Below are 15,906 nucleotides of genomic sequence, written 5' to 3'. Positions count from 1 at the left end.
CAGTTCTTTACTTACAACAACACATAAAGCATGGCAAAGTAATTACCATCACCCTATTAACAAAGGAAGATGCTGAACCAGTTAGAGCAATTGTCCGAGACCACACTTATACATGAAAGTGCCAGAATTAGACACTGGAGTTTCTGTAGCCTAATTTCTGTATGCCTCATCACTCAAAAGTAACCACATATAATAATTAAAACAACAACCACACAGGAAAAAAACTACAATGTTCAGAGTCAGACAATCCTTATTGAAATAATCGAAGACCATCTACTTCAACATCCTCATTTTACATGTAAAGAAACTCAGGCCTCTTCTAAGCACAATAAAGCATGAATTAGAACCAGATGTTCCTTAAACCAAATTTAACAATATTATAAACTAGCACTCCTTTTTTTTTTTTTTTTTTGATACTGGGGATTGAACCCAGGGGCACTTAACCACTGGGCCATACTCAGCCCTTTTTATGTTTTATTTTGGGAGGGTCTCTCTCAGTTGATTATGCTGAGGCTGGCTTTGAACTTGTGATCCTCCTAATTCAACCTCCTGAATTGCTGGGATTCCAGGCTTGTGCCACCATGCCAGGCTAAACTAGCACTCTGTTCAACAGTAGTCAATTACTAGAGTATACTGCTATTCTGAATTATTTATAATTTGGGGTTTACTCTAAAACCTCAAGGACTGGGGGTGTGGATAAGACATAGAGCATTCACTTAATACATGTGAGGCCCAGGGTTCAATTCCCAGCACCCCCGAAACAAAACAAGCCCCATGATGATCTAGGCCTGTAATCCCAGTGGCTTGGGAAGCTGAGACAGGAGAATCATGAGTTCAAAGCCAGCCTCAGCAATGGGGAGGCGCTAAGCAACTCAGTGAGACCCTGTCTCTAAATTAAATACAAAATAGGGCTGGGGATGTGGCTCAGTGGCTGGGTGCCCCCAAATTCAGTACCCAGTACCCACCCTCCGCAAATAACCAATTCAAGTCCAGGGGCTGGGGTTGTGGCTCAGTGGTAGAGTACTTACCTAACATGTGTGAAGCACTGGGTTGAAGTCTCAGCACCATGTATAAATAAAAAATATAATAAAGGCCCATCAACAATTAAAAAAAAAATTGTCTTTTGTGTGGTACTGTGGATTGAACCCAGGGCCTTGTGCATGTGAGGCAAGCACTCTACCAACTGAGCTATATCCCCAACCCAAAAACTAAAAAATATATAAAAAAATAAAAAATTTCAAGTCCAGCTGGGGGCAGCTCCTGTAATCCCAGAGCTTTCGAGGCTGAGGCAGGAGGATCACAAGTTCAAAGCCAGTCTCAGCAAAAGTTAGGTGCTGGACAACTCAGTGAGACCCTGTCTACAAATAGAATACAAAATAGAGCGTAGATGTGGCTTAGTGGTCAAGTGCCCCTGAGTTCAATCCCTGGAACACCCCCCACCCCCCAAAAAAAAGGCAAGTCCAGCTTTGTCAATTTATCAAGTCCTTGTCTTAAAATAAGAACAACAGCTGGGCACGGTGGCGCATGCCTGTAATCCCAATGGCTCGGGAGGCTGAGACAGGAGGATTGAGAGTTCAAAGACAGTATCAGCAACTTAGCAAGGCACTAACCAACTCTGTGAGACCCTGTCTCTAAATAAAATACAAAAAAATTGGGCTGGGGATGTGGCTCAGTGGTTGAGTACCCCTGAGTTCAATCCATGGTAACCCCTCACCCTGCCAAAAAAAAAAGAAAAAGGGCTAGATGTAGCTCAGGGTAACTAGAGAACTCCTGGGTTCAATGCCCAGTACCACAAAACAAAAATAAAAACAAAACCTTGATGTACTGATAGCTCAAGAAATAATTATCCAGTATACACTATGTACCAGGACCCATGCGTGGTGCCCTATCTGACTGAATATTCACTATATACTAGAGAATACAATGCCTTCGTTTTCACATTCAACCCTTATAATAAGTAGCATTATAGGATTAAGTATGATCGTTCTCTCAATTTTAATATTTAAAATTTAGGCCAAGTGATGAACCCAGTCTTATTCCATTTTAAGATTGGGAGCCATCTCATCACAAAGTCATGAAAAGTTAATTTCTGTTTTACTATAAATTATTGCGATCTCTAAACTTGTTTGGAATTCCTGTCCATGCCTTGAACTCACCCATGCCTGGCTTTCCCTGACCAAGTAACAACCCTCTCTGAAACCTCAATGGCACTTCATAAATTCTGATGGATCTAACTTTATTCCCTACCTTGAAATGTTAAGCCATGTAGATCATTAACCTACTATCTGCCTTTGTATTATGCTTGTCAAAATCCTGTTATCTGTAGGTTCTCAAGAAACCCCCCTTTGTGATTTTTTGTGTTATGAAACTGTGTTCCTAGAGAGCTGGGGTACTGATCTCTAGCCCAAGGTTTTCGGAAAGACAGACCTGGCCACCTCCTGGGTACACAAATATAAGCTTGCTTTAGTTTAATTCAAAATTGGAGTTCAGTGGTCTTTTCTTTGCATCATGGATTAACACAATCATAGTGGCACATATCTGTAATCCCAGTGACTTGGGAGGCTGAGACGGGAGGACTACAAGTTTGGGGTCAACTTCAGTCATGTAGGGAGATCCTCAGAAACTAGTAATAGCCCATCTCAAAATAAAAAATAAAAAGGTCTGGGAATGTAGTTCAGTGGCAAAGCACCCCTGGGTTAATTCCCGGTATCTAAAAGTTGAAAATAAAATTTAGAAAGATTAAGTAATCTGTCTATGATCTTCAGTAAGGAAATACATTTATAAAAAGTTAAAAATTTAATCAAATATAAGTATATTTATCCTAATATTTTTGCAGCATTATAACTCTGTACGATTTCATCTGGAAAAAAGGGTCTATTATCAAAAATATTCTGAAACCACAGATCCCTAGGTTGCATCTAACAGTATGTATACAGTAAGAATAGAATTGGGGTATTAGATTGAAGGTCAGGGACCATTTATGGAGGGCTTTAAATAGCCTTATTTTTTGTCTCTTTGTGACCCTAGAAGAGACAGCACTTGAAGTAATCTAAATGAAAGCCAATAATTATGAGGAAATGGATGATTTCAAATATGAGGTAAGAGGAAGGGCTTCTGGTACCATCTAATGAGTTGTGGCCTAAAGAATATTAAAGTCCAAAGTACAAGAATGCACAAAGTTCTCTTAAGTATTACTGCAAAAGAGTATTTTAATACTGATTACCTACTTTCAGAGCATTAAATCTCTGTGGTATATGACTAAATTAATTAAAACTTTCATTTACTGTCTTTCCCAACAGGAATTCCTTTATCTTTGATTGCTAAGTAGATTTCACAAGGTCTCTATCAAAAAAAACAAAAAACCCAAGTGCTCAGCAGTGTAATTGTTATGGAGATTTAAAAATTATTTTGTAAATAAATGAGAACATGATGATTTTTTTCCTGGCAGTATGGGGATCAAACCCAGGGCCTTCTGCATGCCAGGCAAGTGCTTAGCCAGATCAATGTAATGCTTTCCTTAAAAGCAGTATTCACCTTCAGGCTAACCTAGAAGGAAAGAAGGACCCTGAAATATAATTGAAATATTAAGACATTTCTTTCAGGGAAGATTAATTTTACAAAGTGGCTTAATGCTTCAGGAAATATTGGTATAGGGAAATCAAATCAAGTGATCATAAAAGACAAAAACAAAAACACTTTGCCTTCCCCCACCATACAGGGTGTGGTATCCCAGCTATAATTATATAGGCATAAACCAGAGACTAAGAAAAGGCACTCTGATAAGTAATCAATCACAGCTGAATTAATCACATGCAATATTTCTAATGTAAATGGTTACCTGAGAAGTCTGTCAGAAGTCTTGGTAGGACATGCTTGTTTACCAATTCAGTCTTGCTAAGGCTGGAAATAATATCTACCCTAGTTTCTTTGATAATAGTGGGCTTTTTGGAAATCCCAAGATCAGAGCCAGTCTTAACATCTGTATGTTCTAGGATGTCATCTGATCTCTGTGGCCAAGGTTCTGGAGCAAATGTTTGCTTGAGTCTTTCATCAGAAGGAGATTCTTCACCCTGCACAGAAGGTGGCTCCTCACCCTGCCTTTCACCTAACTCTTTCAGGGCTCTGATTGTTAGCTGCTCCTGTTCTAAGTCAAGAGATACCACTGGAGTCCCACGGGTAGTGAAAACATCCAGAAAGTCACTTCCATTTGTTTCTTTGCATTTTGCACTGTTTTTGCTTGAACTATTTGACTCATTCTCAGATGAGACTTCTACAGGAGAAGCTGGCTTCTTCGACACTGCTTCAGAATCAGTTCCTTCCTCTTTACCTAGTATTCCTTTCTCTCTGTTTTCTGTTAAGGCTGCCATCAAGTCCTCTGGGGAGGAATCATCTATGTCTTTAATATGATTTCCATATAATGACTCCAACGTGGCAGAAGCTGTCACATTTAATGAGAATTCTGTCTCACTAAAAACATTTGGAGGTGCTGCTGAAGGAAGTTTTGGGTTCTCAGTTGTAATGGGCTTTTCAGGAGCACCTTCACTCACAGCATTGGACTCTCTTACATCTTCCAACACAACATTCATACCAGGTATTGGTGAACACACTGCCTCACCAACTGGTCTCCTTCCAAGACTACCAGACTGAGTTTGATGTGGCTCCCTGACCAGCTCTTCAGTGCTTTTAGATGTTGTACTTTCTACCTTCTTATAACCGGGAGTCTCTTTGATTTCATTTGTTCTTACAACAGCATTTGGAATAGAGAAAGGTTTTTCAGTGTGAATCCTATTTTCAAATGATCTCTCTGCTGTGATGTCCTCTATTACTGTGTCATCAGACTCACCAGAACTATCTGCCTCTGTGATTTCTTCTGGCACAGAGATCTGCCAGTTTGTTTCATCCTCCAGGATGTCATCAGGTAAAACCACTTTCACTGTGGCCACTCCAGAACCCAAAGAGACATGTTTCTCACATGGAGATCCAGGCAACTCTGGAAGTATGTCATCTTGTTTCTGTTTATCACCTTGTACACCTTTGACATTGACTTCTTTTGTGGAAATGAGAGGGTCACTTACAGGTTTTCCAATGATAGCATTTTCTTGAGGAAGAGATATGTCTTCCCAATCACCTGTGATTTTGGTGATAGATGTGCTCTCATTGATAGAATATGCAGGAATTTTCTGGTAAGTGTTTGTCCTAAGATTTACAACTGGGATTTCTGAATGATATTCACTCCTGTCAAGTCCTGCACTTTTTGTGGGGTAGTCAGAAGATTTATCAGTCTGTTGTTTTACTTGGGGAACCAAGTCCCAAGTCAATATTTCATTAGTAAAGTTATGTATATCATTCACACATCTAGACACCTCTTCCAATGCTGCAGTTGTGTGTGAAAACTGTCTAGTGAGTAATGCAGAGGATGGGTAACGCCTTGCCTCTCTATTTCTCAGTGGAAACACTTTGTCATTAGTCTCTGACATGTCTGCAGATGATTCTATATCAGTGTGCATTGCCCAGCCACCCAAATCATTTGCGCTCTCCTTATATGAATCTTTAAATTCTCTGTCAAATGCTGCTTTGTCAATAATTACTTCAAATGGTGATTCAGGGGAATCTTTTTCTATAATACCACCACCTGAAACTTCAGAGGGGGACAAGGAATATGTTCTAGTGCCTTCTTCATTAGACTGCTCAGTGGGTAGTTTCTGGGCAACTGGCAAAGTGAACCTGTCATCAACATCCAATGCAGTTTTATCCTCCCTATTCAGTACCTGATTTGAGTTCTTGGACTGTTGATCTTTATTTATTTGCTCTTCTACTTGACAGGCTTCCTTTAGGAGAAAAGCAGGACGCTCTGGGAGACTGGCTGGAATGGAAGGTTGATTATAAGGAACTCTTCCTGCTGCAAGAGAAACTGGAGAGTCTGCTCTGTCTTTGCAGGTCCCCTGAGGCTTTTCCATCTTTTTCATATGTAGAAGAGCCAAGTGATCCTTTCCTTCTTTGGCTATAACAGGCTGGCTGCCTAACACTTCATTTTTTTCTCCATGTAGTGTTGCAGGGTCAGAGTTATGTGTTTCAGAGGATGAAAGAAAGGAGGAAGTCATAATTTGTGAAGGTGGCTCATCAGAGCAAAGAGAGCTCAATTCCACTATGGTCAAAATTTGAAAGAAAAAAATTGTTTACCAGGTACAATCACACATTAGCTAGTCAGGCCAAGCAGCATGCTTTTTATTTTTAAATTATACACAAACACACACATATATACACACAGGATGTGTGTGTGTGTGTGTACATATATATTTATACAAACACACACAAATATGTAACAAAGCAATGATCAACAGTTATCTTACAAGACATGCATAAAATTGCCAACATGGAAACAGGAAAGCCATAACATGCTAAAAACTGCAAATGACAAAAAATTTCCACAACAAAAAATTTTTACTTTTTTGTTGTGGAAATTTTTCCCCCTGCAAAAGAAGGGTGACAGTATTGGAAAATTTGGGGTAGTTTTTTCTTTTTGTGGGTTACACAACAGAAGCAACACAATCAATACAAAACAAACACCTTAATGCTCTGAAGCACTGAAAAAAAATCTTTACTTATTTTTATGTGGTATTGAGGATCAAACCCAGTGTCTCATACCTGCGAGGCAAGCACTCTACCACTGAGCCACAACCCCAGCCCTTGAAATACTTTTATGTGTAAGCTGAACAATTTAAATCACACTGCCTCTATAAATCCACTGTTACATTCCCACAATCTGAGAAGGAAAAAAGAATGGTCAGAGTTACTTTTTTTTTTTGGTACCGAAGATTGAACCCAGGGGCATTTAACCACTGGACCACATATCCTCATCCTTTTTTGGATTTTATTTAGAGACAGGGTCTTGTCAAGTTGCTAAGTAGCAGTGTCATGCCAAGTTGCTGAAGCTGGCTTTGAACTCAAAATCCTCCTGCCTCAGCCTCCCAAATCACTGGGATTACAGGCATGTGCCACCGTGCCCATCCTCATATTTCTTTTTGATCTTTAAGAGAGATAGCATCCCTTTCCTGAACCTGAAAATGAGATTAAAATTATTCTATTCTACCCCCAAGAAAGCTCTGTCCTGTGTATGAATGGCTTGCTCCCAAATCTCTTGTACCAACTTGCCATTTTAAGCAAAATTCAACAGTGCCAATTGGTTTCTTTGGTTAAGACAGAGTTAACTCCATCCAGAATTCCTTTTAAAATAAAAGTGGTGTATTGGAGAATGAAACTGACCAAGTTATACTGTGTGCATGTACAAATCCTACTATTATGTATAATTTTAAAATGCACCAATAAGGGGCTGGGGATGTGGCTCAAGCGGTAGCGTGCTCGCCTGGCATGCGTGCGGCCAGGGTTCTATCCTCAGCACCACATACAAACAAAGATGTTGTGTCCACCGAAAACTAAAAAATAAATATTAAAATTCTCTCTTTTAAGAAAAAATGCATCAATAATAGAAATAATGCATTCTTAACAGTTATTAATACCACTAGCCATTAATTTACCACATTGTTTCCTGACTTTCAAATCTAGCAAGTTTTTATTTCAGAAAAAGATAAAAACAACCATCGCAAGGGAAGGCACTGTCTTTCTTTTTTCTTTTTTTTTTTTAAAGAGAGAGTGAGAGAGGAGAGAGGAGAGAGGAGAGAGGAGAGAGAGAGAGAGAGAGAGAGAGAGAGAGAGAGAGAGAATTTTTAATATTTATTTTTTAGTACTCGGCGGACACAACATCTTTGTTGGTATGTGGTGCTGAGGATCGAACCCGGGCCGCACGCATGCCAGGCGAGCACGCTACCACTTGAGCCACATCCCCAGCCCCACTGTCTGTCTTTCATGCACTCTGTTATATATGTTATATAACTGGAGCTGGAACAAAATGAAATAAAGATTCAGCATATGAGATCTAAGTAGGCTCAGAACAGCAATGCCTTGAGCATGAATGAAGAATTGGGAAAATGTCAAAGAGAAATTCTTTTGGGTGACCATTATTTAGCTAATGTTCTCTTTTTCATGTGAGAACCCGAATAATCATATTAGATAAAAGCAAAGTTTAGATAAAAGCAAAGTTCTGACCTCAAACTTATTAAATTGAAAATAAATCTTACAATAAATAAATTCTACTACTATAAAAATGTTTCCAAATGCTATATGGAGTTCCCTTACTTTGACATATCACTGATATTTGATGAAACAGGACCTGAGCTATGGCTCAGATCAATAGCTTTAGAATGATAAATAGCTCAGTAAAACTATAATCTGGGTATTAGAAAAAAGAGTCTTTATAGATGAAAAATTGTTGAACTTTGGTTGTAAAACTGTACTGTTAGGACAGAAAATATTTGAAGTAAATTATAACTCAGATTTAGTTCTAATGTAAGAAACACAGTCCCGATATTTAGCATGACAGGATTAAGAGTATACGATAAATGAAGCCCAGCATTGTGCATTAAAAAATCCCAAAAGTTGAAGTTTTAAGTATTATCAACCACATTTAAATCAGAAATATTCTGAAAACTGGGTCATAAATTATTATTGGAGGACTGGGGTTGTGGCTCAGAGGTAGAGCGCTCACCTACCATGCGTGCGCTCTACCATGCGTGAGGTAGGCATTAAATTGTCATCTTACAGGGTCTGGGTTGTGGCTCAGGAGTAGAGCACTTGCCTGGCACTGCGTTCGATTCTCAGCAGCACATACAAATAAATAAAATAAAGATCCATTGACAACTAAAAAATATATTTAAAAAAAGGAGAGGGAAGGAAAGCAATAAGCAGAATCACTGGGTTCAATCCTCAGCACCACATAAAAATAAAAAAGATATTGCATCTACCTATAACTAAAAAATAAATATTTTTAAAAAATTGTTTTTGGACGTCATGGTCATTGTTTCTATCAGAAAACATTCATGGACCAAATCAGGGTTAAGGTAAAACTGCCTAGGAGTCCTCCCATCAGACAGGAATGAAACTCTGAGGTGAGCAAAACTGACTCTACCCTACAGGGGTGGCTCAACTTACATGTTTTACAGAGATGGAAATTTCAGATGAACTGTCATCTTACAGATTAAAGTAAGAAAAGTAAATTAGTTATTGGAATTAAAAAGTGGGGAGGAGGGGCTGGGATTGTGGCTCAGTGGTAGAGCATTTGCCTGGCACTAGGTTTGATTCTCAGCAGCACATACACATAAATAAAGATCCATTGACAACTAAAAAATATTTTTAAAAAGACGAGAGGTAAGGAAAGTCATAAGCTGAATCACTAAGCAAAATAATGTCAGTGGCAGTGGTAGCAGTGCACCATGAAATGAAAATGAAATGGCACTGAAATGAATGCTGATAAAAGAATGCATCATTACTAGAAAAATAAAAAGACACGGTAAAAATGTTCTATGCTCTGGCAGGACACAAACTTGTCAGTTTATCAATTCTTGCTTTTCTCTTATCTTCCTTGAACTCTAGCACTCCAAAAGTTATGTATTAGGTGTAGAACAAGGTAAAAACTGCAAGGTTAGGTCAGAAGAAGCCCTATTCTCAGAGTACCAATGAGTCCATTACTGAGTACCATAACTGCCTGAACAACAAACAGTTTATTAAATATTCTTAAAAATGACTTCTATATGCAAAAATAATTTATTTTATTTTACAAAAATAATTTAAATCATGTTCCTTAATAATGATTTCCTATCTTACTGTTTGGGGTAGATAATGTTTTTTCTTCTCCCCCACCCCTGTACTAGGTATTAAACCCAAGGGTGCTCTATCACTGAGTTACAACCCCAGCCCTGATTTTTGTTTTAAGAGAGGGTCTTGCAAAGTTGCTGAGGCTGGTCTCAAACTTAAAAAAAAAAAAAAAATTAAGTTGTAGGTGGACACAATATCTTTGTTTATTTTTATGAGGTGCTGAGGAACCCAGTGTCTCACATATACAAGGCAAGCACTCTACCACTAAGCTACAACCCCAGCCCTGGTCTCAAACTTTTGATACTCTTGCCTCAGCCTCCCAAGTCCCTGGAATTACAGGTGAATGTCACCATGCCCAGCTAGGATAGTGTTTTCTGAGGGCAACCCTGGATGGTAAACAGAGTTCAATGTTGCATTCATTCCTTAGTGATTGTGAGATACAGGTGTAAATTCTCATTACACTCAGATTTTCCCACATGTAGCCAAAGAAGGAACATCCCCATTTATGTTTTAATTTTAATGATCTTGTTTAGAATTTCAGCAAATGAAAAGAAATTCTTTTGGCTAGCTGAAACCCTAACAAACTTGGACACAGCTGACTTGTACCAAGACAAAGGAAAAAACTGGACTGGAAGTAAAAAGTTTATAAAAACACAAAAACATTAAGCAGAACAAAGACTAGAATCTAATAAGCCTTTTAAAACCACTCCTAAACCAAGATTTTTTCAGTTAGTCAGTATGGCCCTTAGTGGTCATTGGTGCTGTCCAAGTCAGCACCTGGAAAAATAGCAGAAAACCCTGAGAAACCTGAGGGTTATTAGTTTTTCAAATTCTATACACTATGCAACTCCTTGGTGAAAACATTTTGGATTACTTTATGTCTCAGAAAATGTATATTACTTTTCCTGTATTTCACACAGCACTTCACATGCACTCAACAAACCACCAAAAAAGTCTCATTATGAACATTTCCTAAATGAGTTATTTGTGACAGTGGGATTTAATGTTTATATTATATATATCTAATAGATTTATGATGTTGGCAGTCATAATCTAAATTTCTCTACCATTCCCAAGTAAAAAATTCTTATTAAAATATAAAAAATCCTTTCATCACACTTATTGTCTGGCACTGGGTAAGTTGTTTAGTTTTACTTTTAAAAAAAATGGGGTTATTAAATCACCTAATTTTAGAATTGCTGTCAGAAGTAAATCAGTGAATACATGTTAGGAACAGTATCTACAGCTGGGCCCAGAGGTACAGGTTTGTAAATCCAGCTACTTAGAAGGCTGAGGCAGGAGGATTCCAAGGTTCAAGGTCAGCCTGGGCAGGATCCTCTCTCAAAAACAAACCAAGGTACATGCTTAAAATCCCAGTGACTCAGGAGGCTGAGGCCCTAACCAACTTAGCAAGCCTGTCTCAAAAAAATAAAAAGGCAGGGATGTGGCTCTGTGGTTAAGTACTCCTGGGTTCAATCCCCAGTAACAAAACAAAAACAGTATCATGCATTTACTAAACCCCCATAAATGTCCCAAACACCACATACTCCCCCCACCCCCAAAAAAATCTTTCCAAAGACTCCAGACCTTATACTTTTTTATTAGGGGGGAAAAAAATGTATATTGTTGAATCATAACTACCTGTATCTGGCATATAATACAGAAATTCTCACTCATACTTTCACTCCTATCATTCACAAATAAAATAAATATACATATTTTTGTACTGGGGATTGAACCCAGGGACACTCTACCACTGAGCAACATTCCCAGTTCTTTTGATTTTTTTGAGACAGGGTCTAAGTTGCAAAGGCTGACCTCAGCTTGCACTCTTCCTACTTCAGCCACCTGAGTGAGTCACTGGGACTACAGGTGTGCACCACTATGCCTAGAAAGTTAAATAATTTGGGGTTGTATCCATTTCAAAATTTTGGGTGACACAACTTCTGAGTCAGCTGATACAAACCAAATGCCTTTGGCATCCCAAGTTCTCTTAGATCCCATGTGGACAAGTTAACCTATGAGAAATTCTAAGCCAGGTCATCACCAAGTCAAAGTATGTTTTTAGTTCAATGTGCAAGTAGCTGCACAATTTAACAAGATAGTACAAATAGCCTTTTGCCCAAACCTTTAGCATCCCGTACATCTTTAGGACAACTATCAGTATTTCCTAGGCTTTATCTCTGACTTACTAACTCAGAATCTTGGAGGAGTTTAGAGCTCATCACCCAGGTCACTGCTTTATTCCATTGGATTAGTTTTAGAAGAGTGGAAAGATCAGCCCCAATATTTTATTCTTCCAAAATCCTACAGAAAGAGGCTGCCACTCCTCATCATAGATGGTCTTGTCCAGGAGCACAACTTAGAGGTAGCAGGGGAAGGAGCAGGGCCAATTCTTCTGTGCCTGTTTTAAACACTTGTAGAGGGTGGGGTGTGACTCAGTGGTAGAGCACTTACCTACATGCAGCAGGCCCTAGGTTCCATCCCCAGCACCACACACAAAACACAATAAAACAAAACACTACTAAAACTAATTTTAACATACATTCTAAATTTTGATTGAAATAAGGCAAAAGTTCCATTTGACTAGAAAATGTGATTTGGGAATTGAATAATACTTTTCAATTTTCTGCCTGGAGTATTTTTACCTTAAAGAACAAGAGAAGTTAAAAACATTATGAAAAAAACTTCTAAGTGAATACCATGTACATATCAAGTTGAGCCAAAAAACATTCTTCAGTATTGCTTACTTTATACTTTAAAACATTTTCTCTTTACTTTTTCCCCACACTCTCTCTCAAATGAGTAGTGTTTCTAATTTAATTACTGCAAACAATTTGATCTAGAAATAAGCAATAATGAATTTTAGATGTTATATCAAAAAATTTTTCCTAAAAAGAATCAAGAGCTTATGGAATAGTTACCACCTGGTTACTATATCCTCCCTTAGAAAATTCATTTTTCCCCCTTTGGTACCAGAAATTGAACCTATGGGTACTTAACTACTGAGCCACATTCCCTGGCCCTCTTTCATTTTTTACTTTGAGACAGGGTCTCACTAAGTCGCCTAAGGACCTCAACTGAGTTGCTGAGGCTGGCTTTGAACTTGGGATCCTCCTGCATCAGCCTCCCAAGCTTCAAGCAGCTGAGATTACAGGTGTGTGCACATCTGGCAGAAAATTTATTCCTTCAAATTAAAAGGAAACAATAATGTGAAAAAAACACCCTAATCAGTGAGGAAATGGTGCCACTGTTACTTTTTCACATAAATACTATGCATATTCATACAAAGGAGGCTTGAAATATTCAGGTATAGGATTTCCTACACATGAATTTTCTCATTTTCACAAAACAAGAAGACAAATCACCGTGCAAAACAGTATCAGCAACTTTCAGCCACAGCATCAAAATAGGAAGTTAGCCAGCAGACACTTTGCAGCCAAGCTAGGTCCTAAACAAAAAGACTCTTTTAAAGTACAAAGAAAAATGTTTTGCTTAAAATTTTTTTAAAAGGCTGTAACTGGCAAATTTTTTTCCTCAATGCTTGCCCCGAAGTTCAGTATGTAACTTCGTATTCTAGATGCCTACTTCATTAGTCAAAGAGAATGTAACATTCATCAATGTAAATATGCTTTCCAATTCTGAATATGCTTTCCAATTCTGAATGATGGATGGATTCTCTTTCCAATCTTATTTTCACCTACTTAAAATGTTTCTAAAGAAAATCAAAGTACTTTCCAGCCTCCACTTTTTCCCAAAGATTTCAAAGTTGAAACAAATTTCAGTTTTTATGTCTGATAGAAGGAGCACATTCTGCAGATGACAGCTATATTACTAATAGCAAGGATATGGTCAAAACAGTAATTTCTGCTTTTTTTTGCATTCATAATCTTGGGGACAGGGCATTGGGGATTGAACCCAGGGGTGCTCTGCCACTGAGCCATATCCCCAGACCTTTCTGAGACTACATTACTGACTAAATTGCTGAGGCTGGCAAATTTGCCAACCTCCTGCCTCATCCTCTCCAGTTGCTGGGATTACAGGCATGTACCACTGCGCCCAGTTTTGCTCTCATAATTTTAACACCAACTTCAAAATTACATCTTTTAAAAAAACCTACAAACCCTAAGATACAGTCAGTTAACTTGACCATCTGTATCACAGGCAGAAGATATAAGCATGAATTTGAGTCCTTAATCTATCACTTGCTTGCTGTGTGACCTCGAGCAAGTCACTTCACCATTTTAAACCCCAGTTCCCTCAACTGGTAAAAGAGTTAGTACTTTTTCTCCACAAAATTGGCCGTGAGGATTAAATGAGAAGATTTGCATGAAGTACTAAGCATAGCAAAAACTTAAAAAATAGTCACATACAAGACATCTGTCAATATCTTTATATCTTTTTATAAGTATAGGAAATTATTAAAAATATACTCCCCTGTTTTGAAACTCTCAGGGATAGGCTGAAATTTACAATGCTTAATGGAAAAGCAAGACTATAAGGACCTACTTGGGAGGCACAACTTATTTAGGAAGGACCTCATTAAATTCATTAAATTTTTGTATATGCACATCCTTGAAACCCAATTAATGATAAATATGTATTTGAGGATTAAAAATGCAAGTCATTTTTAAACCTACAAATGTTCCAATTAATTATTGCTTTATATTGTTTAATATATAAAAATATATAGGGTATGGTTTTCCCTAGGCTAAATGGCTAAAGAATATAAAAAAGATTAGTTGGGTTAGCGCTAATTACAAACTTAAAGGTGCAACCTGGTGATGGCATTCACTCTGAAAGACCTTTGTAGGACTAGATAGGCCCTAGTACCTCAGCCCCCTCCCTCCCTCCCTGGGGTTTTAATACACCTAAGCAAGTACACCAATAACTTCCTCTTCCCTTATTTTTATTAATGCAGATTAGAAGCTCCTAGTCTTGACTACCCTAGGATATACCTAATTATCTGTCAAGGCATCTCTGCAAACAATTTAACAGGCTGACCCATAGATGGCCAATGAAATACAGCCCTATTAGGCTGATTTTCCATCATGTGTTTCTGCAGGAGAAAATGTTATTAAGAGAGACTAGAGGGCTGTGGTTGTGGCTCAGTGGTAGAGCGCTCACCTTACGAGGCCCTGGGTTCGATCCTCAGCACCACATAAAAACAAACACATAAAACAAAGGTATTGTGTCCAACTACAACTAAAAAATAAATATTAAAGAGAGAGACAGACAAGAGCTGGGCATGGTGGCTCAGGAGGCGGAGGCAGGAAGATTGGGAGTTCAAAGCCAGCCTCAGCAATTTAGTGAGGCGCTAAGCAACTCAGTGAGACGCTGTCTCTAAATAAAATTAAATTAGGGCTGGGGATATGGCTCAGTGGCCAAGTGCCCCTGAGTTCAATCCCTGGTGTGTACACACACACACACACACACACACACACACACACACACACAAAACACCCCTGTTTCTGATGAGGGGCAGAATCAGTCTTTGGGACAGGAGTCCCCTATGTTTCTCCATCGTTAGCAAAGTAATAAACCTTCATTTACCTCTTTCTCAAACAAACAAACAAACAAACAAAAAACACCCCCCACACACACACAAAAAAGAGACTAGATTGGAATGCTTTTAAGAATGCAGCAGTTTTAACCACCACTTTACAATAACACTATCCTGAAAATAAATTTCTGGAAGCAAAAAAGGAAGAACAATAATTGTATGCTCCTATACAAACATTAATATGCACTATAAAACTGAAGTTTTTTTGAAAACTGTTGTTGTGCAGTACTGGGGATTGAACCCAGGGCCTCCCACATTCTAGTCAGTGTTCTACTACTGAGCTATATCCTCAGTCCTTTTAATTTTATTTTGAGACGGTCTAAATTGACCAGGCTGGCCTTGAACTTGCCATCCTCTTTCTTGCCTTAGCCTATAGAAAGCTGGGATTACAGGTGTGGGCCACCATGACTAGGACTAAATCTTAGTTTTTAATCAGAAAAGTTCTTAAAACAAAAACAAAACTCCATTCTACTTGAGATCATGCGTAATTTTTGTTAAGAGATTCAATTGTCTTTTTCTCTTTTTGCACTGGGGACTGAACCCAGGAGGCTTTTCCCACTGAGTTATATCTACAGACCTTTTTAATTTTGAGATGGGGTCTCCCTAAATTGTTGAGGCTGGCCTCAAACTTGTGA

The 15,906-nt window shown here is 38.4% G+C and overlaps 1 protein-coding gene across 4 annotated transcripts in view; it reads right to left on the bottom strand.

Moving 5' to 3' along the window:
* The window catches only part of RTN3 (reticulon 3), a 60,843-nt gene that overhangs the window by 27,201 nt on the left and 17,736 nt on the right, over window positions 1-15,906 (bottom strand). The window contains exon 3 of one of the 4 annotated variants that reach the window (XM_081267034.1): window positions 3,839-6,145. The exons of the other annotated variants lie outside the window; for them this stretch is intronic. Within the exon in view, the coding sequence (XP_081123160.1) occupies window positions 3,839-6,145 (2,307 nt within the window). The remainder of the gene's footprint in view (window positions 1-3,838; window positions 6,146-15,906) is intronic. 4 annotated transcript variants of the gene reach the window in all.

Source organism: Spermophilus citellus, assembly GCF_964194105.1.
Source record: "Spermophilus citellus genome assembly, chromosome: 2".
NCBI lineage: Eukaryota > Metazoa > Chordata > Mammalia > Rodentia > Sciuridae > Spermophilus > Spermophilus citellus.
This window is presented reverse-complemented; position numbering and strand designations above follow the sequence as displayed.